The 24,871-nt window shown below is 43.6% G+C and overlaps 1 protein-coding gene across 3 annotated transcripts in view; it reads left to right on the top strand.

Moving 5' to 3' along the window:
* Nucleotides 1-24,871, top strand: part of CDC14A (cell division cycle 14A) — a 160,507-nt gene that overhangs the window by 117,016 nt on the left and 18,620 nt on the right. Inside the window, exons 12-16 of one of the 3 annotated variants that reach the window (XM_084755763.1) lie at nucleotides 5,455-5,614; nucleotides 15,081-15,193; nucleotides 17,027-17,074; nucleotides 19,621-19,743; nucleotides 20,398-20,746. In XM_084755763.1, coding sequence (XP_084611889.1) covers nucleotides 5,455-5,614; nucleotides 15,081-15,193; nucleotides 17,027-17,074; nucleotides 19,621-19,743; nucleotides 20,398-20,746 — 793 coding nt within the window. Of the gene's footprint in view, nucleotides 1-5,454; nucleotides 5,615-15,080; nucleotides 15,194-17,026; nucleotides 17,075-19,620; nucleotides 19,744-20,397; nucleotides 20,961-24,871 lie in introns of those variants that run through there. The other 2 variants (XM_084755762.1, XM_084755764.1) reach the window with 2 other exon arrangements.

Below are 24,871 nucleotides of genomic sequence, written 5' to 3'. Positions count from 1 at the left end.
TCCTGAGCTACCCAGTGCCCCTGCTCTGATCTCAAGGTCTCAGAAAAGACTTAGGGAGTCATTGAGGGGAGAAGACAACATTGCAGCGGGTACACCTATGCGCTTTGAAGGTGGAGGGAGTGGGCAGGTTGAATCAAGGGATTTGGCAGCCATTGAACCATATTGGACACCAATAAAAGACGAGGAAACAGATTGTGCCCTCAGAGTTTCCAGAAGGAACCAGTCCTGCCTATACTTTGGTCTCTGCTCAATGAAGCTATGATTGGATGTCCAAACTCCAACTTCTGTGTTCTTTTGAACCATCATGTTTGTGATCATCTACGGAAGCTAGTGTGTAGTCAGGAAATACTGACAGTAATGTGCACAGATTCTAGTGACGGCCAAGGTTATTCTGAATTTCTTGCCATTGTCTTACTTTTTAATTTGGAGCATTTGATGTGGGGGAGTCATGTGATGTCAGTATCACTCAAGGAAGACTGGCTTGCAAGCTGCATAAGATGAATCATGTGGATGGGGGTCAGTGTCAGAGAGGCTGAAAAGGAGGCTGCTCAGTCAGGGAGACAGGCTTCCTAGGAGGCTAGATATGGGCTGAAGAGTTAGAGGCGAGTACCAGGAACATTTCAAGGGGGAAAAAATAGGCTTTGAAGACCGACTGATGCCATGAAGGACAGAAAGTATGAAGTCAGTGATAACGCAAAATCGTGAATAATTAACAGGGCCATTAGGAGAGAAATGGGAGTGAAATCTTCCACAGTGTCTTCATCTGTCAAAGTGATGGAGTAGGCATGAGGGGCTGCGTCCTTTCCGAACTGAAAAGTCAATCAGAGCCTTTTAAGCTGTATCAGTCCTAAATCTGTCTGTAGAAAAGCTGATTAGTCATATCCCAGTTTCCTTGAAAATAAGAAAGTCCATGTCCAGTGTTGGATAGATGTGTCTTAGACACATGCTCTTCTTATGTCACTGGTGTCACGTGACACAGAAGTGATCAACCCTTCTATAAGCTGCTGATCAAGTAACTAATGTGGCAGCCGTTCCGAACTTCTCCTTTGTTGCGGCCCTGATAGTTTTCTATTTAAATGTTTCCCTTGGATGTAAATAGAGCTGTTTGCAAAACACCCATCGAGTGTTTTTCTTAAACTGAAAACTAAAAATACCATTCTTAAGATATAAATATCGCCGTGAACCCAAAATGTTTTTTCCTATTAAATGCCCCGTAGGATATTTTTGTTATTATTAGCCCACTCAGAATGCCTGCTTCTCAAAGACAGCCTATAGACATGTGGAGTCGGGCTGTGTTTGTTAGATTCTATTTATTATGCATGTCCCACACTGCTCAAATTCCCTTAGCGAACCCACACAGTGCTGAAAAGCTAGACCCTGGGGGAAGCTCTGTCTATTTTGAATTATCTTCACAAAGTAAAAAGTCTTGTGTTTAAAAACTCTGTGTTAGCTTTTAACAATTATTTTATGTGTATATGTGTGTTCCTGCTTTTCCGTGTGTGCATCATGTACACGGACCTGTGGAGACTGGATGATGGTATCAGATCTCTTGGAATTGTAGTTACAGGTGGTTGTGAGGGGCCTGGAAGTAGGGGCTGGGAACCGAACCTGGGTCTTTTCCAAGTGCAACCAGTGCTCTTAATTGCTGAGCCATCATCTCTCCAGCACCCCCTACTCCAACCTGTTTTAGTCTTAAATCCATGGATTTCCAAATGCATCATCCCGCTTTACTGCCACAGGTATTGGCTGTAAGCTGCATCAGAGGCTTTTCTGCATTTTGTTAGTGCCAAGCCTTTTCTCCAGCACTCCTCTGACGTCAGAGTGTTTGTAAAGACTCATCCTCATTGAGCAGATGTGGGGTGGCACTCGGAAGTCTGCGTTTCTGTCACAGATTCATGTTGCCAAAGGGCTTTAGCTCAATTTTACTCCATTCTACCATTGCTTAGTCGGTGTTCTGTTGCTGTGAAGAAACACTATGACCAATGCAACTTTTGTTTTATTAAGCATTTTATCTTATTACATATACATTTATATTATCACACACACACACACACACACACACACACACACGTACACACACGCACCCATGCACCCATGCATGCATGTGCACACACGCGCATGTGCACAGACACACACATGAACACACAGAGATACACACATGCGCGCACACACAGGCGCATGGGCCCACTCATGCAGGCACACATGCAAACCATAGCACATCATATACAGATACAAGCTTAAAAGAAAATGGGTTAAGTTTCTATATCAAATGACCAAATCATGGCTTTTGATGCATTCTGGGGTCAAAGTTGGTTCATCATGGTAAACGGCGTCCTGGATGAAAGGACTAAAGATAGCGCTGAAGTGATAGGCTAATGCAATACAATGTTAGTTTCCTTTAAGGCAGCAAGGAGAATAGTGAGTGCCCCATTAGAAGCACCTGCACAGTGACTTTTGGGTGTCCTGCACTCAAAACCACAAATAGTACAGTGCAACTGGCCTGAGTGGCATTAAAAGCAGATGTTTACAAAGAAGCATCTAAACCAACTACACATTAGCTCATATTGAAGCCAAATTATTTAGTTATTTTCTTATATCCCACATTGGCCTAGCTCAAATTTGGGGCCAGGATATGGCCAAAACCAATGACCCCAACCCTGGCTACATCTCTCAAGAAGGCTGCGTTCAAATCAGACAAAGCCTCTCTCTGTTGCTTCCAAGGACATCTTCTATTAACGAAGGGCCAGTCATTTCTTGCTCTTGGAAAATGTGCTACAATACTGGAAGATTGGCTTTCAGCAGATATATTAGCTTTACGAGCACTGAGTTTTCAATGTTAAATACTTTAAAATAGATGTTTTACTTCTTTTGTTTGAGAGGAGGCTTTCAAGGTGCAACAGACGCCACTACAAAAGCTAGCACGGTGTGCCTGGTCTGTGGAGCGGTATCTGCGTGAAATGCCACTTCCTTTTGCTCAAGAAGCAATTGCGTACATCATTGCGTAGCAACACTCACTTCAGGGCTCTGACACCTTAGTCATTTTTAATATTCAGGTTCAGATCAAGCCTTTTCAGAGAGAGGGCAGCTTGAGTCTTTGAAACCAAGCAAGTGAAAGTTGTCGCTTCGCTATTTTCATCCTAGGGTTGTCAGCACTATTCAAGCTTTCATCTTATAACTTATGTTTGGATTGGAAATTTCTTTTCACTTTAGCCTCTTTTAGGTCCTTCTGCCACTGTTCCCATTGCATATTGTTTCCCCTTTGATCCCTAAAAAGTGCTATCGCAACCTTTATATTTGGGGCATCACACTGCACTCTATTAGCATGGCACCTGAGACTCACCATGAACAAGGTTGCTCTCCCAAATCCTCTGCTTCAGCAGAGCTAAAGAGCTCTGAGTTCTGGATGCCATTTTCTCAGCTTGTGTGTGTTTTAGGGGGTGGGGTGGGGTGTAATCTTGCCTGGGTGAATCCTGCTTATCTTTCCAGATAGAGCCTTGCTGCCCCCTCTCTTATATAGAGATGTTTATTAAATGAGCATGGGAGAGCAGGAAAGGGGGAAGGGGTACCTGAGAGAGAGAGAGGAGAGAGAGACAGAGACAGAGACACACAGAGACAGAGAGACAGAGACAGACAGAGAGAGGAGAGAAAAGAGAGAGACACACATAGAGACAGAGGAAGAGAAAGAGAGAGAGAGAAGATGAGGAGAGGAGAGGAGAGGAGAGGAGAGGAGAGAAAAGAAGAAGAAGCAAGAAATAAGAGGAGCCTTACTTCTCTTAAGGACAGGAATGTGGTCTGAGAAATGTGTCCTTAAACAATTCTGGTGTACTTTATAAACCTGGATGGTTTAAGCTGGCCAATCACCAACATGGCTTTTAAAAGGACAGGTGTGCAATTGCTGCCTCATAACAGGACACCATGTTTTTATGGAAGACTTCCTTTTTTCTATGGGGGGGTGGATGGAAGAGGAGGAGGGAGAGAGAGAAAGAGAGATGGAGAGAGGGAGAGGGAGAGAGAAGGGAGAGAGTATATGGGAGAAAAAAAGAGAAGAGAGGAAGAGAGAAGTGTGTATGTGCACATGTGTGCCAGATGCATGTGCACACCGGTGTTTGACCTTGGCAATGGTAGGGGATGTCTGGTAGGGCTGGGCCCCTTAGCTTTGGATCTTGTATGAGTCTTGAGAGACAAAGGTACTGTCCTTTATTCTTTTTTTCCTTTTGTTTTGAGATAGGGTATCTCTGTGTAGCCCTGACTGTCCTGGAACTTGCTCTGTAGATAGACCAGGCTCAGAGAGATCCGACTTCCTCTGTCTTGGGTGTGCTAGGATTAAAGGTGTGTGCCACCACTGCCAGATTCTGATTTTTTAAAAATATTTTTAAAAATATTTATTTATTTATCTATTATTATATATACAGTGCTCTGTCTGCATACATACCTGCAGGCCAGAAGAGAGCACCAGATCACAGTATAGATGGTTGTGAGCCACCATGTGGTTGCTGGGAATTGAACTCACCACCTCTGGAAGAGCAATGAGTGCTCTTAACTTCTCAGCCATCTCTCCAGCCACCTGTTTTTTTTCTCCTTTATTAATTTATTCTTGTTACATCTCAATGGTTATCCCATCCCTTGTATCCTCCCATTCTTCCCTCCCTCCCATTTTCCCCTCCCCTATGACTGTTCCTGAGGGGGATTACCTCCCCCTGTATATGCTGTTTTTACTCTTAAAGCCCATCTTTTCTCTGTTTTCCCCATCTTTTCTCCGTGTTTCATGTATCTCAACTTGTCAGAGCCTGTCCCTCACAGCAACAGCTCTCGGATGTTCCTGCATGGATTCATCTGCCGTCTCCTGACTTACTCTTTCTCTGCCAAGGACTCTGCTGTTTTCTTACTAGTGTTCGAAGCCCATAAGGAGTCAAGCATTAGCTCAGGGTTATGAGAGTTGCTGGTGTGAAGTAGAAAGGCTGGGGGTATACGAAACCAAAAGCAGGGTGCTTTGGAGATTCAAAAATACAAGAGGCTAGGCTACACTTTTCTAAACATTTGCACAAAGGAGGAAAAATACTACAGTTGTTTTAAATCCGTATTTTTACAGCTGCTATACAAGGGCAGCTGTGACTCAGTGCTGTGCTAACATCATCAGCTTATATATCCCAGGCTTAGAAAATACAACATAAAGGCTAGCTTCCAAAAATTAACTTCTACCATGATAGAAGACAGATACAGCCTGGCTCATTAGTAACCTGCTATGGATAGATTTCTGAGCTATGTTCATATTTTTTAAAAAATCTCATCTAATTTTAAATATCTAATTTATTTAGAAACAAGATGATATACTTCGATTCCATCACCTTTCTAGTCTAATCGTTGAATAGGTTGCTAGTCTAAGTTGTTAAATAGCATTGAGAAGATGATCATAGTTTATTTTAAATTTTTGTTTTCTCTCATTTTTTTTCCCAGAAAACAAGCATCTCTGTGGGTCCAAGGAGACATTTTTCGATCCAAACTGAAAAATAAACCTTCCAATGAAGCAAGTATTAATAAGATTATCTCTACCTTGGATGACATGTCTATTGGTGGAAACTTATCTAAATTACAAAACATGGAAAGGTTTGGAGAGGTGAGTTTTCCCTAGCCTCCTAGGGTCAAGCTCCCTAACACAGCATTCTTGGTTTGTTCATTTGTTTTCCCATTGAACATATCACATGGACTCATTGTCTTTTTTCTTTTTAAACATTTATTTTCTTTGTTTCTTTGTTTGGTGTGTGCGTGCGTGCGTGTGTGCGTGCGTGTGTGTTTGTATGTGTGTGTGTGTCTGCATGCATGCATGCATGATGCTGATGCTGCATCATATTTGTGGTGGGGGCCAAAGGGCAAGTTTTGGGAATTGGTTTTCACCCTTTACCATGTGGGTTCTGGGGATAAAGTTGAGGTTTGTCTTCAGGGTTTGTGGCAAGCATCTTTGCCCACTAAGCTGTACCACTTGCCCAGCGACCTTATTTATTCCCTGAGCTCCTGCGAGGGCTAAGTTTCTAAGGCAGAGCAAAGAAACCAGTTGTCCTCTTAAAGGAAGAAGTAAAGTCATAATTTAAGGAGAACGATTATAAACAGAGTGATTCTGGTGGGAGGAATATTTATAGAAAGGCAACAGGAAAGTAAAGTTTCCATTTGAAAGCAGAGATGCTGAGAAGAGGAAGTTGGATGCTGTGGTTGCAGAAGCTGTGCCTGGCACAAGTGGTACCCTGAAGCCTCCCATTCATTCTGATTTCTAAAGAGTGCAGAGGAAAAGCAGAGTTAGGACGACTTGTTTTACCCAGACTCTCCACCAGACAAACCACTTTAAATCTTCATACTAGAGTGGCTCATTTAATCTGCATCACCACCCTGTGAATTAGATAATATGTGTATTTGATAGTAAGGAAATGATGTCCCAGAGGTGGGCTGACTTCAGTTTTAAACATGATGCAACCGGGTCTTCCTGATCCCAAACTCATGCTTTTTTTTCCCCTATTGTCCCCTGCTACCTCTGTAGTAGCCAGAAATGATGTATGAAGAATTTGGAGCCTGAGCATTTTGGGAGCTAGAAGCAACTGTGCTCATATCATTTGTTCTAATTTTCTTCTGCGGATAAGAAATGAGAGTTCCAGAAATGTGACTTGCCCAAGGGTCTTGAATTATTTAATAGTTGAATCACTTTCAGGACTGGGCATCCAATGCTTAGTTTAGGCTGTTCTTCCTCCCCCAGAGCCCCCAAGAAAAAGCCTGTAACCCAGGCTAGCCTGGAACTCATGGCAACCCACCTGCCTTAGCTGCCTGAATGTTGAGACTGTGGGCACAAGCCATCTTGCCTGACCCTAGTTTAGCTCTTTGATTACTCAACCCTGTTGAGTACTGTGGCTGGAGTAAAGCTAAGAATTTGGGTTATAGTTTTATATTCCTAAAGAGGCAAAAGAAAGGTGTGGGGAGACAGATCAGTGGATAAAGCTGTTGCCTTCTAAGTATGAGGACTGGAGTTTAGCTCCTCAGACCAAGGGAGAGCTGGGCAAGTGTGGTAGCCAGCTATAATTTCAGAATTGTAGGAAGCAACTGCAGGGGATCCCCAGGACAGGCTGACGAGCCAGAGTCAGAAAGCTCTTAGTTCAGTAAGAGACCGTGCCTCAGGAACTGATGTGGAGAGTAATTGAGGAAGGCACCTGAGGTCAACTTTGGAACTTTGGACATTTACACACATGCATATGTACACACACGTACACACACATACTCAGAAATAAGAGTCTGGTGAAATAGTTAAGCAGTAAGTGTAGATTTGCATTCCCTTTGAGTTGTGACTTCTGAAAAAGACAAACATAACTGTTCATCTCTCCACCTGAGGAACACAGTTGCTTTTCACTAACATAGTGCTTTCTATATCATAATTTCTTTTAAATTAATATGTAGCAGAATGTTTAATTCTCATCCTATCTGTTCAACTTAGGACCAGTTTACCTTTTACCATGGGGAGAGCAAAGAATACAGGATGATTGAAATGTCAAATATGTCAGCTTGAAGTTTAAGCATAAATTTAGATGTTCCTCCCCCATCTTAGTTTTTTTTTTTCAAGTTCAGACAACAAAATACCAGAAACTGTGTTGCTTATGGACAATAGTAATTTATTTCAAGGTGTTCTGGAGCCTGGGTAGTCCAAGATGATGGCCTTGGCAGAAGCTCTTGGGGACCTATCTTCTGGTCCATAGATAATGCATTCTCTATGTCCTCATAAAGTGAAGGGAGAGCCAGCTCCATACCTCCTCCACTCCTGAGGGCTAAGCCATGATCGAGCCACTCCCAAGAGGCCCCACCTCTGAACACCATCACCGTGGCTTAGGATTTCAACCTATAAAATTTGAGGAAACACAAATATGTAGATTTTGGTAGGACCCATTAATAGTCGTTTTCATTTCAGCCATTCATAAGTGCTATTGTTCTTACAGTTACAGTAAGAAAATAATAATAATAATAATAATAATAATAATAATAATAATAATAATGATGACAAAACAAAAATCCTTCAGGTGCTAGAATACAATGGGATATTATCTACTTAATTCATTGATGTGACCAAGTATCTGGCACGAAACACATTAGGGAGGGAGGGCTTATTTTGGCTTACGGTTTGAGGGGGCAGAGTCTGTCATTTTAAGGAAGGCATCAGCTTCTTCCATGGCAGTGAGAGTAGGTAGTAGCTGTTTCTTCAAGCCGTAGCCAGCAGGAATCAGAGAAACAAGGCCTGGAAGATTGGCAAGGCTTGAAAGCTCAAATTCTGCCTTCCCCCATCCCTCCCAGCAACCGACTTCTGCTAGCCAGACCCCACCTCCTGAAAGTTCCACATCCTCCCAAAACAGCACTGCCAGCTGGTGACCAAGTGCTCAGGCACAGAAAGCATGTGTTTTACACTCATCCCATAGCAGATGGTCTGGTCTTACATAGTGGCTTGGACCACTTCACACATAGCTGATGCCTTATACAAGGAACACTTCTAGCCTCTTCTAGATGTGTTAATGGAACATTGCACGAAGAGGGGGAATTAAATAGAGCTAGTGATGTATTTATTGTTTCGTGAATTTCAAGTAGAAAGATAATAATGCTCTAAGGATTTTAGTGTGTTTCAAGTTCTGCACTGGTCTGTAGAGGGGAGGCCCATGGATAGTTCTTTATGTGTAAAGTAAAAAAAGGCTATAGGCCTGGAAGCAGAGACTCCCAGTTCCATTTGAATTGAAGGCAGTAACTGAGTTTGGGTTCCTTTGAGCTCTGTGCATTGGCCTGGACCTTCTACAGCTGGACCACCTCCTCTCCCCCCCCCCCCCCCCCGCCCCACCATCCCTCCCCCCCAACTCCTCGACCCTCTCTTCCAGTCTTCAGTGGACCCCGGCACACCATCTAAACAGTAGTTTTCTTGTGAATGGTCACTAAGAAGTACTGGGATGACTGAGTTAGAGCACCCGAATAAAAGAAACCAGTAACTACCAAGGCTGGGATTTTTTTTGGTGAATTTCTCAGCACACTCAGAATTGTAAGGACTCTTTCAGAGCCAGCCAAAGCTGTGCCTTTGTGGAACCCTGGCCTTTGGTGCTGTGAACTGCACTCACCACCCATGTGGGCAGCTGGTTTTTACCCCCTCCTTGCTCCTGCTGAGCTGTGAGCTTTTCTTCCACGCTGAGGTTTTTTTTTGTTGTTGTTTTTTTTTTTAACCTGCCCCCATCACATTTTTGATTCTTGGGCTGTACAGTCTTAGTAACTGCTGCTTGAATGAACAAAGAAAGCCTAGCATCTCAGATCCAAGAATAAATGAGAACAGACATATGAAATGGATGCTGGTCCAAATGGTGTGATGACATTCCACACTGAAACACAAAGCAATACCAAAAGTAAGGATTCTGTATGGCGTTCAGGGGCATAAAGAAGCCATTGTGAGTTGGAGTTCTAGAAGAAAGTGGCCAGAAGAAGGAATGCTAAAAGCTTTATTTAAAGTATAAATATTTGAGCTAAACCAGGACTTTAGTGGTGACAGCCACCTAGGTAGTGCCCACTGTGTGCCCCCCTCCCCCCCCCCCGAATCATTTTAAGCACCTGACATGGGTTATCCCTTACCATGCCACATGGCACAGCCACTAGAATGAGGAGCCTTTGAGAAAGACATAATGGAAGCAGAGAAAGGTGGGCACCTGCCCAGGTTCACACACAGCTTACAGTAAGTTGTCCTTTGAATGTAGGCACACTTGGTCCACAGATTGCGCATCTCTGTGAGTCCCCAGTGTGATTCCAATAAATCACACATGGTGGCTTAGAACAAGACCTTTGCCTCTGAAAATTCTCCCAGAGTCGCAGTAAGTTCAGTCTTTCATTTAAGGCACTTTAGGGCTGCGTTCCAGCAACAACCTACTAAATAGTAGGTGTTTCTGACTTAGAGATGTTAATTAGATACAGATACAGATGCTGCTAATGCTCAGCCAACTTCATGAGAATTGATGACTGAGTACATAAGAAAGTAGTGCTGCACCTTTGGGAATTGTGTCTTTGAGCTGTTGTGCTTTATTGAGCCCACCAAGTGCTCAGAAGCTGGGTACATCTTAGAGAATTCCATAAAGTAAAGCATGTCTCTGAGGCCTTACTTTTTGGTACCTTGCTTCCAGTCTCAGGATGGAGATGGTATGTCTGGTCCCATCTGAACGCCACCTGGAGTCACAGAAGATTGGAAGGGTGGACCAGGGAGTTGGTGATGGGGAAGTGGTCCAGTTGTCAAAGGTCTGGGCCAATGTAGTGAGCTCAAAAAACCAAACTAAGTTGCCTCCCTTCTTTTGTTTCTTCCTCTTTCCTCCCATCTCCTCCTTTCTCCGTCTTGCCTTTCCTTCTTTCCCTTTGGTGATGCTGAGATGGACCACAGAGCCTTGCATATCCTACATCAGTGCCCGGGCTCCCCTACTGAGCTACGCCTCTGAAATCTAATCTTCCTTCTGATCTCAGTAGCTTATGGTGAAGATATCTTACAGGCTCAAGATCTGAATACTGAAAAGAACTTTGGCATTTTTCCAAAAGGTGACCCCGCCACTTGTCCTACCCAAGTTGTTTAGAGTTGCTAACAATTCACTTCTCATATTTGTCTTCCAATCCTTTGACTTCTATTTGCATTCATTTCTGCTTCAAACTCCTATGCCTAATTTTCTTCTAGAATCTTATTCCCTAAAGTGCTATATTTTATCTAAATTCTTTTCATAATGGCACATTCAACAACTTCCCCTGTATCCTATTCTGTTACTGTTTTATTAATGTGTTGGTCAGTAGTTACTTTAGCTAATTAAAAGTTATGGACACTATGTTTTTATTGCTATATTTTGTCTTGTCTTCATAGAGGTGATGGAATAAAATAAAATTCATTGTCTTTAGGGGGCCAAGGTGGGAAGGTCTCCCTCCGGCTCAGACTTCGTTGATCTCCAACAGCTCATGGTCAGCTCAGGGTGAGAGAGAATGTGCTGTGTATTGTCAGAAAGAGCCTTGAGGTTGGCTTCTCCACATTTGTCACTTTGTCATTTGATTCCACCACCATGCCACACCTTTTCCGTTGCAGTAGATTGAAGTTTCCCTGAAACTATGAGCCCCGTGAGCCTTTCCTCTTTTAGATTGGTTCTGTTGTGTACTTTCATCACGCCAACATGAAAGTAACTGATACGGAACCGTTAATGGGACCTCATGAGCACAATCTTCAAACCATCTCCTGCTTACCAACTCACTAGACCGGTTTATGCCTCTCCGTGTCTGGAGTTGAATTCTCTAATTAGTTCCTTCCTACCCCCAGTCTTCTGTGACCTGGGCTACCCTACAGACTTGGTTTCCTAATAAGTACAGGACTCAGTTGTAGTCGTGTCTATGTGCTTAATTCTGCATCCCAGGAGGCAAAGATCTGCTTCCATATAGTTTTGTCCTGAAGATTGTATAATTTAATACAAATGTGTTTTGAATAACGTTGTGTAACTTTTTGTTAAGGATGTGAGAGCACAGGGGACCGTTGTAGCACGTGCCTATGAGATCAGCACTTGGGAGTGTAAGCAGGAGGATTAGGAGTTTGAGGCTAGCTTTGTCTAGATAGTGATTTCAAGCCATTCTGGACTGCACGAAACCCCGCCTCAAAACCCCAAACCAAACACAAACGAATAAAAATTGTGCTAATTTGAGCATAAGTAAACAATAACATGGTTTCTCATTTGCAAAGTTTCTTTAGACCTATTCGGCATATCTAGATCTTTCTTCCCTTGCCTTCTCCTTCCTCACATCCTGACTTCTAACCAGTTTGCTGCATCCTACTCTAAACCGTCATCTCTCATCAGACTATCACAGAAGCCACCTAACTGTTCACCTTGCTTTTGGTCCTCTCCTTCCCTAATTCACTCTCTAACCATGGAGCAGCTAGAAGAAAATGTGCAGCATATTCAAATGCGTTTCTAAAAATATATAGAACTCTTAATGCAATGTATACAAATAAGAGATATGAAAACCCCATGGTTCCTAAACAGAAGGCAATCTACATCCCTAGAAATGACATGTACATTAACATAATAACATGGTGTTTATACCTATCAACTATTAAAGCTGTACTCTCAAGCTTTGCGAGGTGAAGTTTAAGAGGGTGTATATTTTGCAGGGCAATTCATGAATTTTTCTCTCATAGTACTAGGACAGTGTTATACAACAATTTGCATCTAAAATGATGTGTGTTAAAGCTGTGTACAGTGCTGAAAGGAAGAGAACAGCCTGACCTGAAGTGTTTGTTAAATAAGCAATTTGGCATGTCTAGACAACAGAAGTTTATGGGGCTATAAAATGACAATGCGAGGTTCTTTTTCATTTGTCCTGAAACACCACAACAAATATGTATTCTTAATGAGGAAATAACTTATGAAGCCACATGTGTAATACAACCTGTTTTTGTAAGGAAGAAGAATGTCCGGATGACAGGGAGAGGGGAATGTGCATAGCACAGTAAAAATTCTGGAGGACTGTGCCAAGATGTTTTGTTGTTGTTGGCTTCCCCCAATTTTTATATTGTACAGGCTCAACATCTGAATACTGAAAAGAACTTTAGCATCTTTCCAAAAGGTGACCCAGCCACTTTTCCTACCCGAGTTGTTTAGATTTGCTAACAATTCACTTCTCATATTTGTCTTCCAATCCTTTGACTTCTATTTGCATTCATTTCTGCTTTATTTATATTGTATTTCTTAAGATGAGAATATATATATATTCTCTGTCGTCTTTCTATCATCTATCTATCTATCTATCTATCTATCTATCTATCTATCTATCATCCATATCAATTATATATTTATCTGTCTTGGTTACTTTTCTGTTGCTGTGATAAAACACCATGACCAAGGCAGCTTATATAGAAAGAAGAGTTTGGTTTATAGTTTGAGAAAGTGAGTCCATGATCATTTGGGTGAGGAGCATGGCATAAGGCAGTAGCTGAGAGCTTATATACTTAAGACAACAACCTCGAGGTGAAGAGAAAGAGAGAGGGGGGAGAGAGAGACAGAGAGAGGAGAGAGACAGAGAGGAGAGAGAGAGAGAGAGAGAGAGAGAGAGAGAGAGACAGACAGACAGACAGACAGACAGACAGACAGACAGACAGACAGACAGACAGAGAAACTAGGAAATGTTGGCTTTTGAAACAAGGCCAGACCTCCTAATCTTTCCAAAACAGTTGCCCTCACTGAGGACCAAGTACTCAAATATATGAGCGTATGGAGGCATTCTCATTCAAACCACCACATTCTGCTCCCTGGATCCCATAGGCTTGCAGCTGTATCATAATACAAAATGCATTTAGTGCAGCCTCAAAAGTCCCCAGTACTCTTTCACAGTCCCCACAATATTTAAAAGGCCAAAGTCTCTTCTGAGACTCAAGAATGTCTCTTAACTGTAAGCCCTTGTAAGATCAAAAAGCAAACTATATACTTCCAACACACAATGGCAGAAAATATACATCACTATTCCAAAAGAAAGGAATTGGAATATAGCGAGAAAAATACGGCATCAAAGCATGACCGAAACCCAGCAGGGCGAATTTCAAATCCTGGAACTCAATGTCCAGTGTCAAAGAGCGAAGATGGTTCCACCCTTCTCGATTTGCTGACTGCGACTCTATTTGTCCTCCTCCCCCTTCCAAGAAAAGACACTGTTTTCTCCTCCAGGGAGTGTGAGCCGAGACTATCTACGCATTGCTTTCTTCATTAAGAGTGAGACTTTAGTAAACTCAAGGAAGAAAGTAAAAACAGTATATTAAATGTAGATAGCTAGGCATGTGACAGTATATTATCATATTATTTTATGTTCTGGAAATCTGTCATAGGCAAAAACCACCCCCCACCTCCACCCCCACCCCCACCCCCACCTCCTCCTCCTCCTCCTCCACCACCACCACCACCACCACCACAACAACAACAACAAAACCCCCAAAAACCTTTAACCTTGCTGGTCCTGGAGGCTCAGGCCTGTAATCTCAGCACAGGAGGCTGGGGCAGGAGCATCGTGAACCTGAGGCTAGCCTGAGCTAGTGAGACTCTGTCTCAAAAAGCCAAAAGGCAAAACCAAAGAACAACAACAACAATGAAATGGCTTTTTAAAAGTTGCGACTTAGTGAAGATAAAAATAACCCGTATTTATTATTATTTTAAACATCCTGTTAATTTTATTAATTGTATATCTTTTAAAATTAGTTTATTTATTATGTAACTACAGCTTGAAATGTAAAAATAGAATGCTAGGGGGGAAAAAAACTATTTCACTTTCCCCGTAAACCTCAAAGCAGACTATACTGCCAGTTTCACTGTGTATTTCTACATACCAAAAATTGTTTTCAAAAAAATTTAAAACGAAGTCCGTTCTTCTTCTACTTCCTGGCTGTGTGAGATGGCGAGCTAATTCTCCAGTTCTGAGTTACCCTGAGAAGCCCTTCCTCTTGAGTTGTCTTAGGAGCTCACTAGCTGGTCAATTCTGTTCTTCAAACTATGGAACTTTAGAAGAAAGTGTGTTTTCCGCATGGAGTGCTGTTGGCTCTTTAACTACTGTGAGGGCTTGTGTGCTTGCTGGGGGCGGCGAGGTGGTGGTTAACTAATGCAGAGTGTGACCACGTAGATGTCTTCAGTCAGTTTATCATGCACGCTTATAAACAGGTTATGGAATTTGCAGCGGTGGCTCCTGGAAACATTTGTGGTGCGTTTTTATAGATCAGGGTTGTGCCAGGCTGTTTTCCAAAGTCTAATGTGTCTACAGGAAGGTCTCTTTGGTTTCATCCATTGCCATAGACACGTTCCAGATACTCCCAAATCCAGCCCCACGCTGCTTTGATTTGTAATTTGACCCATATATTTCAATGCTGAGTGGTCTATACTATGTACTTACTGCTGAAATATAACACGTTTAAATGGCTTAACCTATAGTAAGATCATTCCCGTGGTGTTATCTATAACTGTACATGATCTATGCTCTATTAAGAAATAGATATAAAGTTAAACTCTTTGTAATGACCTTGCTGTGGGGCACATCTGTTTTTTCAGACTAATTTAGAAGATGAAGATGTGGAAATGAAAAACAACGTAACGCAGGGAGACAAACTACGTGCCTTAAAAAGCCAAAGGCAGCCCCGTTCCTCGCCCACCTGTACATTTAGGTAACCCCCCTTTAAGCCTTTCAGTTCATAAAGCACTTCCATTGGTTGGTAAAATGTCTCGTCTTCACTTCAGAACATCATTCTGCAAATGCTGAGTTTACCTGTGTTTTCTGATGCCGGGCTCTTTTGCCCCCATGCCCAGCAAATATGTGTTTTTGCCACTGCTGTGTGTAACTATAATTTTTAAACGCTTATAAAAAACAGTTGTTATATCTCTGTCTCTGGAGTTCTGCCTCGAGCTACTGAGCTTTTATTTCTGGTTCTCTGTTCTAAATCCTATTTGAAGTTTCACCAGCAGGTTTCTGGTGCTGTGGCAGGTCCTCACAGGTGTGCCAGGCAGGGTTTTATATTGAAGCCAGAGTGTGAAGACAAGAAGGTTGTGCCAAATTTTGGTGTCTCTCACCACCTGACGTCACCTCTGATTTTTTGAGAATGGAATAAGTCATTCCTCCACGCGTCTGAGAAATTATAAGCCATCTTGCACTTGAAGTTGGAAATTTACTCAACAAGATGAGTGCTGGGAGTTGAAGTCTGGCCACAGAGCAATTGAAACCTTGTGATGGCTCAGATTGGGTTGAGAAACAGAAGAAACCTTATAGGAGAGGAAGGGTTAGAGTGGGACAGTGCTTCTCAACCTGGGGGTAGAATGACTCTTTCAAAGTGTTAGGGTTTGGATGATCTGCTGAAGAAAGACTCCAAAGCAGAATGGAAAACCAAGCAGTGTTCTAATTCCAGCATCCTAGGATAGCCTCTCTCTAGAGGGCGACCTCAAAATGATCACGAAGGCTCAATTTGTAAACAGTTGGAGGGATCTGTGACGACAGGAGGTGTCAAAGTGTATGAGGGGATTCAGGACTGGCTGTTGTTTGGTTATTGTGGACTTATGAATCACTGAAGTTTTGGCTCTTTCTCAGGAGTTGGCCTTTAATTTGATTGGATGGGGCCAGCTGTGTTCTTTCCCAGGGCCATGAAGTAATAAAAACATGGTATCTAGTCATTTTGTTCTATAAGCTGATTAGCTGCCCATCAGCTGCCCATGAGCTGTCCGTAACTTGAGGTTTTTCCAGGAATGATTGGAAACTTGGCCTAGTTAAGGCAGAGTGAAAAACCTGAAGCCTGTCATGGAGTTGGTCTAGTCAAGCAACTGGGGTCATTGGGGGGTTGGGGGCCCCTGGGGTCCCTGGGGTTGGGTCCCTTCAAAAGGGTCTCATATTAGATATCCTGCATGCATATTAGATATTTACATTATAATTCATAGTGTAGGTACAATTATAGTTATGGAGTGGCGACAAAAACAGTTTTATGGTTGGGGGTCATCACACCATGAGGAACTGTATTAAAGGGTGGCAGCACTAGGAAGGTTGAGAAACACTGGATTGGAAGAAAGTATAATGTAGCGAATACACAAGGACCATACATACGCATAAGGTCTGTACTTCCTATACACGTCTCAGAAGCCATGTTTAGATGTGAGTTTTCTTTTTTTTTCTTTTTTTCTTTTTGGAATTCTCTGATATTTTCTCAGGGGTAGACTTCAGTTTCCACAATAGCATCATGGCACCATCAGGAAACACTTCACTACTGAACAGATACAGTGCCGCCTTTTTGTACAGAAGCAAGAGGCTATAAGGGACATTCACGGTGAAACGACAAACACTGCCTCCTGGGGTTAGGATTCATTCTGTAAAGTGGACGAGTGCTGATATCCAACCGGCGTGGTTTTTCCCTTGATCGTTTAATATCTTTATGTCTCTGACTCAAATGCCATATAGTGGTCTTTGTTTAACTGTGGAGACCTGGTGATACCTAAGCTCTTGTTTTCCATTTTTGCAGGTCAGAGGATATAAAAGGACAGCAAAGGGCAATATCCCAGACTTTCAGGTACTGTCCACAATAACATTTCTAGCTGCTGTAAATATATATGACCTTTTAGACATATTTTCCAAACTCCATGAAAATAAACATAACTACACAGCTTTTTCTATTCATTTATTTATGTTGGTAGTTGGAATAAAACTCAGGGCCTTGCACAGCCTCTATAATTGAGCAGTATCCTTAGCTTAGCTTATAGCTTTTAAAATCCTTTTTCTTCCTGTTGTTAAAATAAGTTTCTTTTTATCTTCCTTCTTTCTTTTCTTTCTATTTTTTATTTTATTTTATTTGGTGCCAGGGTCGCTCTACTTAGCTCTTGATCTCCTGGAACTTACTATGCAGAACAGGCTGGCCTGGAACTCTCAGAGATCAGCTTGCCTCAGCCTCCCAAGTGCCGGGATTAAAACCATGTCTGGCTTAAATGTTATTTTAACATGGTTTATTTATTTTTATTTTATGTGTGAGAGTGTTTTGCCTGCCTGTATGTATGTGCACCATATGTGTGTGCCTGGTGCCTGCTGAGGTCAGAAGAAGAGCATTGGATCCCCTGAACCTGGAGTTACAACTATGAGCTGCCATGGAGGTGCTGAGACCCAAACCTGGGTCCTCCGCAGGAGCAGCAAGTGTTCTTCTTAATCCCTGAGCCCTGTTCCCAGCTCTGAAATAACTACATTTTTAAATGCTTACCACTGACGATGTTGAAAGGGCATTTTCTGCCCTGCCCTCAGGCTGTGTGCTGGTGCTCATGACTTCTGAGATGTTTGAGCTCCCAGTACCTTCTGGTCTCTCTAGTAAACTCCAAAGTGCAACTTTCTTTTCACCCCAGAGATTGATTCTGACTTCCTACCATTTGTTAGCTCTCTTTGTTCATCCCTGTGTAGTTTTTTTTTCCTTCCTCTCTTGTCATTCATAAGAAGAGGAAAGATTAGTGCTTCACCCTTGAAAAGAGTTCTCTGGTCCTCCTGGACTGCTACCAGGGGACACTGGGATTACCTGATTCACTGTGGCACCTGGAGAGAACGCTACAAGTGACGATCTAGTATTGTTGATAAAACAGGATGAAGAAGCTGCCATTCTCTCCTTGAGGACTTTACTCTAACCATAATGTTGTTTAATGCATAGCTCTCGTTGGCCCAGGTTTCTCCAAAAGCCCAAGTTACTTTCTTTGTATAATCTTACCACTTTTTGTTTTGTTTTTTGGTCTTGTTTTTTGTTTGTTTGTTTTTGTTTTTTGAGACGCAGTTTCTCTGTGTAGCCTTGGATGTCCTGGACTCACTTTGTAGACCAGGAAGGAGGCTGGCTTCAAACCTACAGCAATCCATCTGCCTCTGCCTCTGGAAGAGTGCTAGGATTAAAGGCTTGTGCCCAGCTTACCTTTACTACTTCCATTTCAGTGGAAAAGATGGCATAAGGTTTGCTAAGGAGGGTGGGTGATGAGGGAAAGTGTGAAGTAAACAAGGCTTTCTGAAGCAGAGAGAAAGCGCAGGCCGGTTTCGTCACAGGATTTATCTAGGACAGAAGATTCTTGGTATGAAAGCCGTGACTGAGTCCTGGCTCTCCTCAGTGGAGCCCATTTTCCATTTGTGTCCACTGGGAACCTGTGGATGGAGCACCTGCTAAGAAGCCCTTTGGAGCTGAAATGAGAGACAAGTCTCTGCTCTCAAGGAGTTTATATAGTGAGTTATAGAAATAGGCAAAAAAAAAAAAAAAAGAGATGATGAGGAGCAGTAAAAGAGCTATGATTTGCTGGGAGTGTGCCCATTGAAATGGGCTGCTGGTCCTGCTGGGGAATTCAGTAGAGCCTTGTCCTGGGAAGTAACAACCAAAATGACCGTTAAGGTGCAGGCGATAAGTGTGAGTTGGGGGGAAGTGGAAATCCACGGGAAGGAGAGGCAAGGAAGGAAGAGGTTACCCTACAGGAGAAATGGGGGAATTCAAACTGCACAGAGGGGTGAGTGTAGTCTAGCCAGGGAACCCAGAGCCAGACCAGCACATCTAGTCAACTTTCCTGTTTGTTTAATGGGACAAAAACAACGGATACAGTTGCACAGACATATGACACATGGTATTGTCCCTCACCTGGTGTGTACAGACAGGTGGGAACCAACCAAAATGCGCAGCAAGGCTTGAGGTCATGGTGCCCTTGACTAGGTGGGTTTAGTCTTGTGGCCAGGAGGACCCACTCAGAGAAGCAGGTGCCAGATTTTAGAGCTTTTTAGAAGCCAAGAGTTTTTAGTCAGGCTTTGTGGAGATGGAAGAAAGTCTAAATGGTTTGAATAGTAAAGTGTGAGATGTTTTAGATTTCATCAGAGAGGATTTGCGATATGAACTGTTGAGGAATGATGTGAGAGGGCAAGAAATAATGGCAGCCTCGCATAGCGCAGTTGCGAGCTCGAAAGGACGGGGAGTGGGTCTGAATAGGACTTTCTTACCATTTTTCACGGCTTCTAGGGCATCGCGCTTTCTGAATTTACCTTGTCAGAGTTCATTGCTGAATATTTTAGGTAAACACCGCTGTAGTGTGATACTCTGTCCTTTTTTCTCCCTCCTCAAAGATTAAGTTCTTCCCCACAACCATCCGTGTCTGCTGCGAAGACCCCCAAAGTGTGTTTGTCCCCTTCAGCGACAGCCAAAAGGATAAACAGAGGTTCTTTGGCTTCAGGCACAAATATGAGAAGGTAATTCTCTACTTCTTCCTGGCCACTAGCTGAGGTAAGAAGGGCCTGCTGCAGGCAAGGAAGCTGGCTGCAGGTCTATGAAAGCAGGGCGCTGGGAAGAAGTAGAAAAAACCCCAAAGAACCTACTATTTTTTCTGGGGCATCTTGTCCTACCTCCCTGGACAGTGGATGTAAGGCTGTGGAGGATGTGGCTATCACAGTCTCCAAGTGACATTGCTTCAGGCGCTGCAGAAATCGTCAGGCATCCCGGTGATGTGCAAATTCTGCTCTTCACCCAGTGTGTACAGACCGTGGGGACCAACTCAGATGTCATCATATGTCTAGGATCAAATCTTGGGTTTAAGTCAACCCACAGGCCCTCCTTAGAGTTGTACTCTTTGCCTCTAGCAGATACAATGATCAAATGTTCTGTTCTTAAGGCCAGTCACTGTTTAAGTCAGTTTCTTGGGTCTTGGTTAACTGCTCTTGATCAAGGAACAGGACATGTTTATATAAGGCCGTGGTCGATGATGTCACCAAGAGTGACGAAGCCTTTTAGCCATCTGTGGAGATCAGAGAAGCATCTTCGTTGCATTTCTGTGATGCTGTGTTTACCTATGTGAGTATACATTGTTGACTGTTTTTTCCCTCCCCACCTGTGTCCCCCCCCCCCAGCTTCTCCATAAACTCCCGGCTAGCTAGTTCTCTAGGGAACTTGAACGCTGTGACAGAAGACCCTGAGAACAAAAAGACGGCCTCACCCACCAAGGCAGCGTTCATAGCCAGTCCATTCACCAGCTTCTTGAATGGCAGCTCCCAGCCACCTGGCAGAAATTACCCCGAACTCAACAACAACCAGTACACCAGAAGCAACAACAGCAGCAGTAGCGGTCCTGGGGGCAACCTCAACAGCTCCCCGGGCCCCCTGAGCACCAAGCTGGAGGAGCACACCACCGCCCATAGACCTTCCTTCCCAGGGGGGCTCTCTTCCTCCTCAGCAAGATTCCTGAGCCGGTCTATACCTGTAAGTTCACAGACACCACCTCTCGGTCCTCAGAACCCTGAATGCAACTTTTGTGCCTTGCCTTCCCAGCCGAGGCTGCCACCAAAGAAATTTAGTAGTGTCAAGGAAACCTTCTGACTGATACCTTCCCTCTGTGCTGTGAAGCTGCCCATGTGGCTACATTCTGCTGGCTCCTCTTCAAGTAAATGCCGAGTTTCAACTGGGTTTTCCTCCTTCCTTCTTTTTCTCCTCCTCCCTCCTGCTGAAGTGCGGTTTTTTTTTTTCCTTAAAAGGGAGACAGCTTTTGTTGCCTTGATCACAGACACTGTAGGCTTTGGTTGCGTTTCTGTGAAGTTTTCAAAGCATTCTCACTATGTAGTATGAGGCAAGGCGCTCGATCCATAGCACTTGCTTTGCTTGGGGGTGCTGCATGATGGCTTCTTCCACTCCTCACATCATGGTCAGGATTTGGGGTAAAGAAATGTGGGAACGTAGTCCACCCACAGCTGAGCATCAGGGCCTCTTGTTGGGAGCTGGCAGCTGAAGTGGCAAATGAAGGGGTTAGTGAGAGAAGGGCAGAGAGAGATGAATAGGTGCCTGGGCTTCCGGGCTATGAGCAAGTAGAGTCTCTAAGGAGACATTTAAAATTAGCCACTTCTTATCCAGAGGCAAATGAGAACCGCCAACAACTTAAAAAATATTTTTATTAATTTTTTCATATTACATCTCAATTGTTAGCCCATCCCTCGTATCCTCCCATTCCTCCCTCCCTCCTGCTTTCCCTCTACTCCCCTCCCCTATGTCTGTGACTGAGGGGGACCTCCACCCCCTGTATATGCTCATAGGGTATCAAGTCTCTTCTTGGTAGTCTGCTATCCTTCCTCTGAGTGCCACCAGGCCTCCCCATCCAGGGGACGTGGTAAAAAATGGCCACCAACAACTTTTGCCAAGACATCTTTATTTAGTCACCAGGCCCCCTTTTTACTAGCCCGGTTGGAGTGAAAATCTATTGGTCAAGTCTCCACTACAAATTTAATAGTTTGATCATGTCAAGAGGCACAGTCATTTGGGAGGGAAAAGGGCAAAGAGGAGCACTGCATACAACATGTCAAGGAGGCATGATGGTGGGCGCGTTGGTAGGAGCAAGCCTGGCTCCCTGGGAAGGCTCTGTCTGAAGTCTTCCATTCCACTGCTTTTTAACCAGTTGCTCAGCCAATCATCAGGACAAGACTGCTTTCCACAGGGGTGATGAGGAGAGGAAGAGGAGTGCGGCTGACTTTGTTGCTTGTGGCCTACACAGTAAGACACAGCCTCCATGGATAGTCCATGTTGGGACCCTTCAGTCTATATGAGGACATTCCCTAAATGAGTATGCAGTGATGTGTAGGGTGGTGTGCACATGTGTGTGCGTGTGTGTGTGCATGCATGTGTGTGTGTATGTGTGTGCGCGCATGTGTGTGTGTGCGCATGTATGTGTGTGCATGCATGTGTGTGTATGTGTGTGTGTGTATGTGTGTGTGCATGCATGTGTGTGTGCATGCATGTGTGTGTGTATGCATGCATATGTGCATTTTCATGTACAGGCTTCTTGGACTCATCTCTACTACAAGCTTCTTTTCAAAAAGTGTTTTTTTTCCTACACTCCATAATACAATCCTTTCCCTAAGAAAACTTAGCATATATAATTTTCCATGTCTGATATTATTTCCATGAAAAATTTAACCATTATTTAAAATTTTTAACCTTTTCATTTTGTATGTATAGGCGGTTTGCCTGTGTGATATAGCTGTGCACCGTGTGCGTGTAGTGCCCTTGGAGGCCAGAAGAGGGCGTCTCATTGTTACTTAGATTCTGTTCGGGATCAGGGTTCCAATTAGCCATCTATCCGTTCTTTGACCTGACTCTGATCCCTCTATATACACTGAGGAGATATGTATGATAGATAGGAAAATCCATGGGTCTGGGTGGGGGTGGGGCGGAGGTAGGTAGGGATTTCAGGGGTGTGTGCTAGATATGGAAGGAGAGTGTATTTAAATTTTCACAATTGTGTTGTTGCATTTGGTACTTCACAGAATGAACTGAGTTCAGCCAGTATTTACGCACAGTGTTTTGTGGATCAGCATCTTTTTTAGAACTAACTGTGGGTCTTTATAATTCCAGGAAAAGTGTTATATAAATAATTATACAAACAGCTCACGGATTACACTGCTAAAGGCTTGTGCCTTCCACATTTAATGTTTGATGCCAGAAGCATCAGGACTTTGTCAAGAAGATCTTCCCTTTCTGGGATCCCCGTTCAGGAGGGAGAAGTGGGATACCCACTCTCCTCTGGTAATCGGAACCCCCAGGTGTGGGGGGATTCTTTGCACAGTACAGATTCCTTCTGTACCCCGTGATGTTTACATAAGTGAACTTTGACCTCATCTGCACCCCATGATGTTAACATAAGTGAACTCTGACCTTATTCTTCACTTTATTGCTTCTTTCCACCCTTCCTCCTCTCCCTCCTTCCTCCTCCACATCCCCCTTTTTGTCTAGAATAGGATGGTTATATATTAATATTAATTATAAAATGTGGGCATTGAGTTGTCACTACCCCTCCTTCTTTTGTTTTGCATTTTTTGCATTGTAAAGAAAGGTCTTTGTGACTAGAATTGCCAATATGGCTACTTTTTCCTCCCTGTCCCCCTGAGAGGAAGGAACAAGCGAGCAGACCCCCAGTGCAGACCTCCCTGTATCTTTGTCTCTGAAGCCTTCTGTGACCTTATGTGATGCGGAGACTTGAGTTCTGCCTCTGCTGACTGGCTGGTAGGAGCACGGAGGTCTCCACTTCCTGTGGGAATAAGCAGGCGCTTGGCAGCCACCCTCCTTCATGGTGCGTGAAGTTGCTCTGTGAGACCGGCCTCTGCTGCTTGAAGATAAGTCAGTGCCGGACCCGAGAACAAGCCGGACTGACGTACTCGACACAAGTGTTTTAAGGGAAATAAAACGTGAGGACCTGGGTTCAGATCTCTAGAACCATAGAAACCATTGAAAAAGCTGGATGCTGCGCTGCATGTCTGCAATCCCAGGGATCCTTGGGTGAGACGGGAGGCAGTGACAGGAGAATTTCCAGAAGCTTGAAGGTTAGCTAGCCTGGCCCACACATCCCAGTGACCCACGACAAAGAGACCCTGACCCAAAGGAAAGCGGAAGGACAACCCAAAGTTGTCGCCTGACCTCCACATGCACATTACAGCACGCACACCCCACCCCACCCCACACACAACCCACTTAAAACCTCTTAGGTAAGACAATGAAGTCTGCACGGTAATATATCCTCCCTGTACCTTTAAGAAAGACCCAGAAACTCTTGGGGGATGGGGGGTGATGGGTGTTTAGAGGGAGTCTAATATTTTAAAAGCTACAATTAGCATCTCTTTTGAAAGCTGCAATTGCTCTCTCACTTCTTGCTGCAGCTCAGCCCCCAGAAAAATGTAAAAATGATTTCCTTGTTCTGTCATTAAATGCTTTAACATGGAAAACAGGAATAAATGTTAAGGAATCCTTGTCGTTGTGACAGAATGCTAAGAGATAGATTTTATTTTCATTATGTTGGCCTGTTGGGTTAGTCCTGTCTCCACTGTCCAGTGCAAAAAGCACGGAGTTTCACTCTTGGTGACCCCCTTTACTGTAGAAACCAATTTGCTTCCTGACAGAGAAGTTTTCAAGTGCCTAAGACACGGGGGACATGTGACGAGGGTGTGGGTGGGGTGGAAGTGTTTTATTAAGTTGAAATTGCTTGTGGTAACTGTCTTGAATATTTGCTATGTTATATTTTTAATGACACTTTTCACTGAACTGCTAGTCATCACCCTGTCCTTACCTGACCCCCAAGTCTGAGGTGGGGCGTGATGCTTCCCCCTCTGCGCTGTTCTATATCACACTTTGGTCTTTGTTGTAGCATCTCTCAGTGCTGTGGACTTCAGTGTCCGGTAGGCTCTAAGCACTGTGGGAGCAGAGATGGTACCTTCATTTCCATGGCTACACGCCTGAATCCTGTTATATAGTAGGCACTCAGCTATATGTTGACTGGATAAAAGGATGGATGGATCGATGTTTAAATGAATGAGGATGGTAAGAATTATTATTTCTGTTTTATAGATA

Source organism: Acomys minous, assembly GCF_964271855.1.
Source record: "Acomys minous genome assembly, chromosome: 14".
NCBI classification, from domain to species: Eukaryota; Metazoa; Chordata; class Mammalia; order Rodentia; family Muridae; genus Acomys; species Acomys minous.
This window is presented reverse-complemented; position numbering and strand designations above follow the sequence as displayed.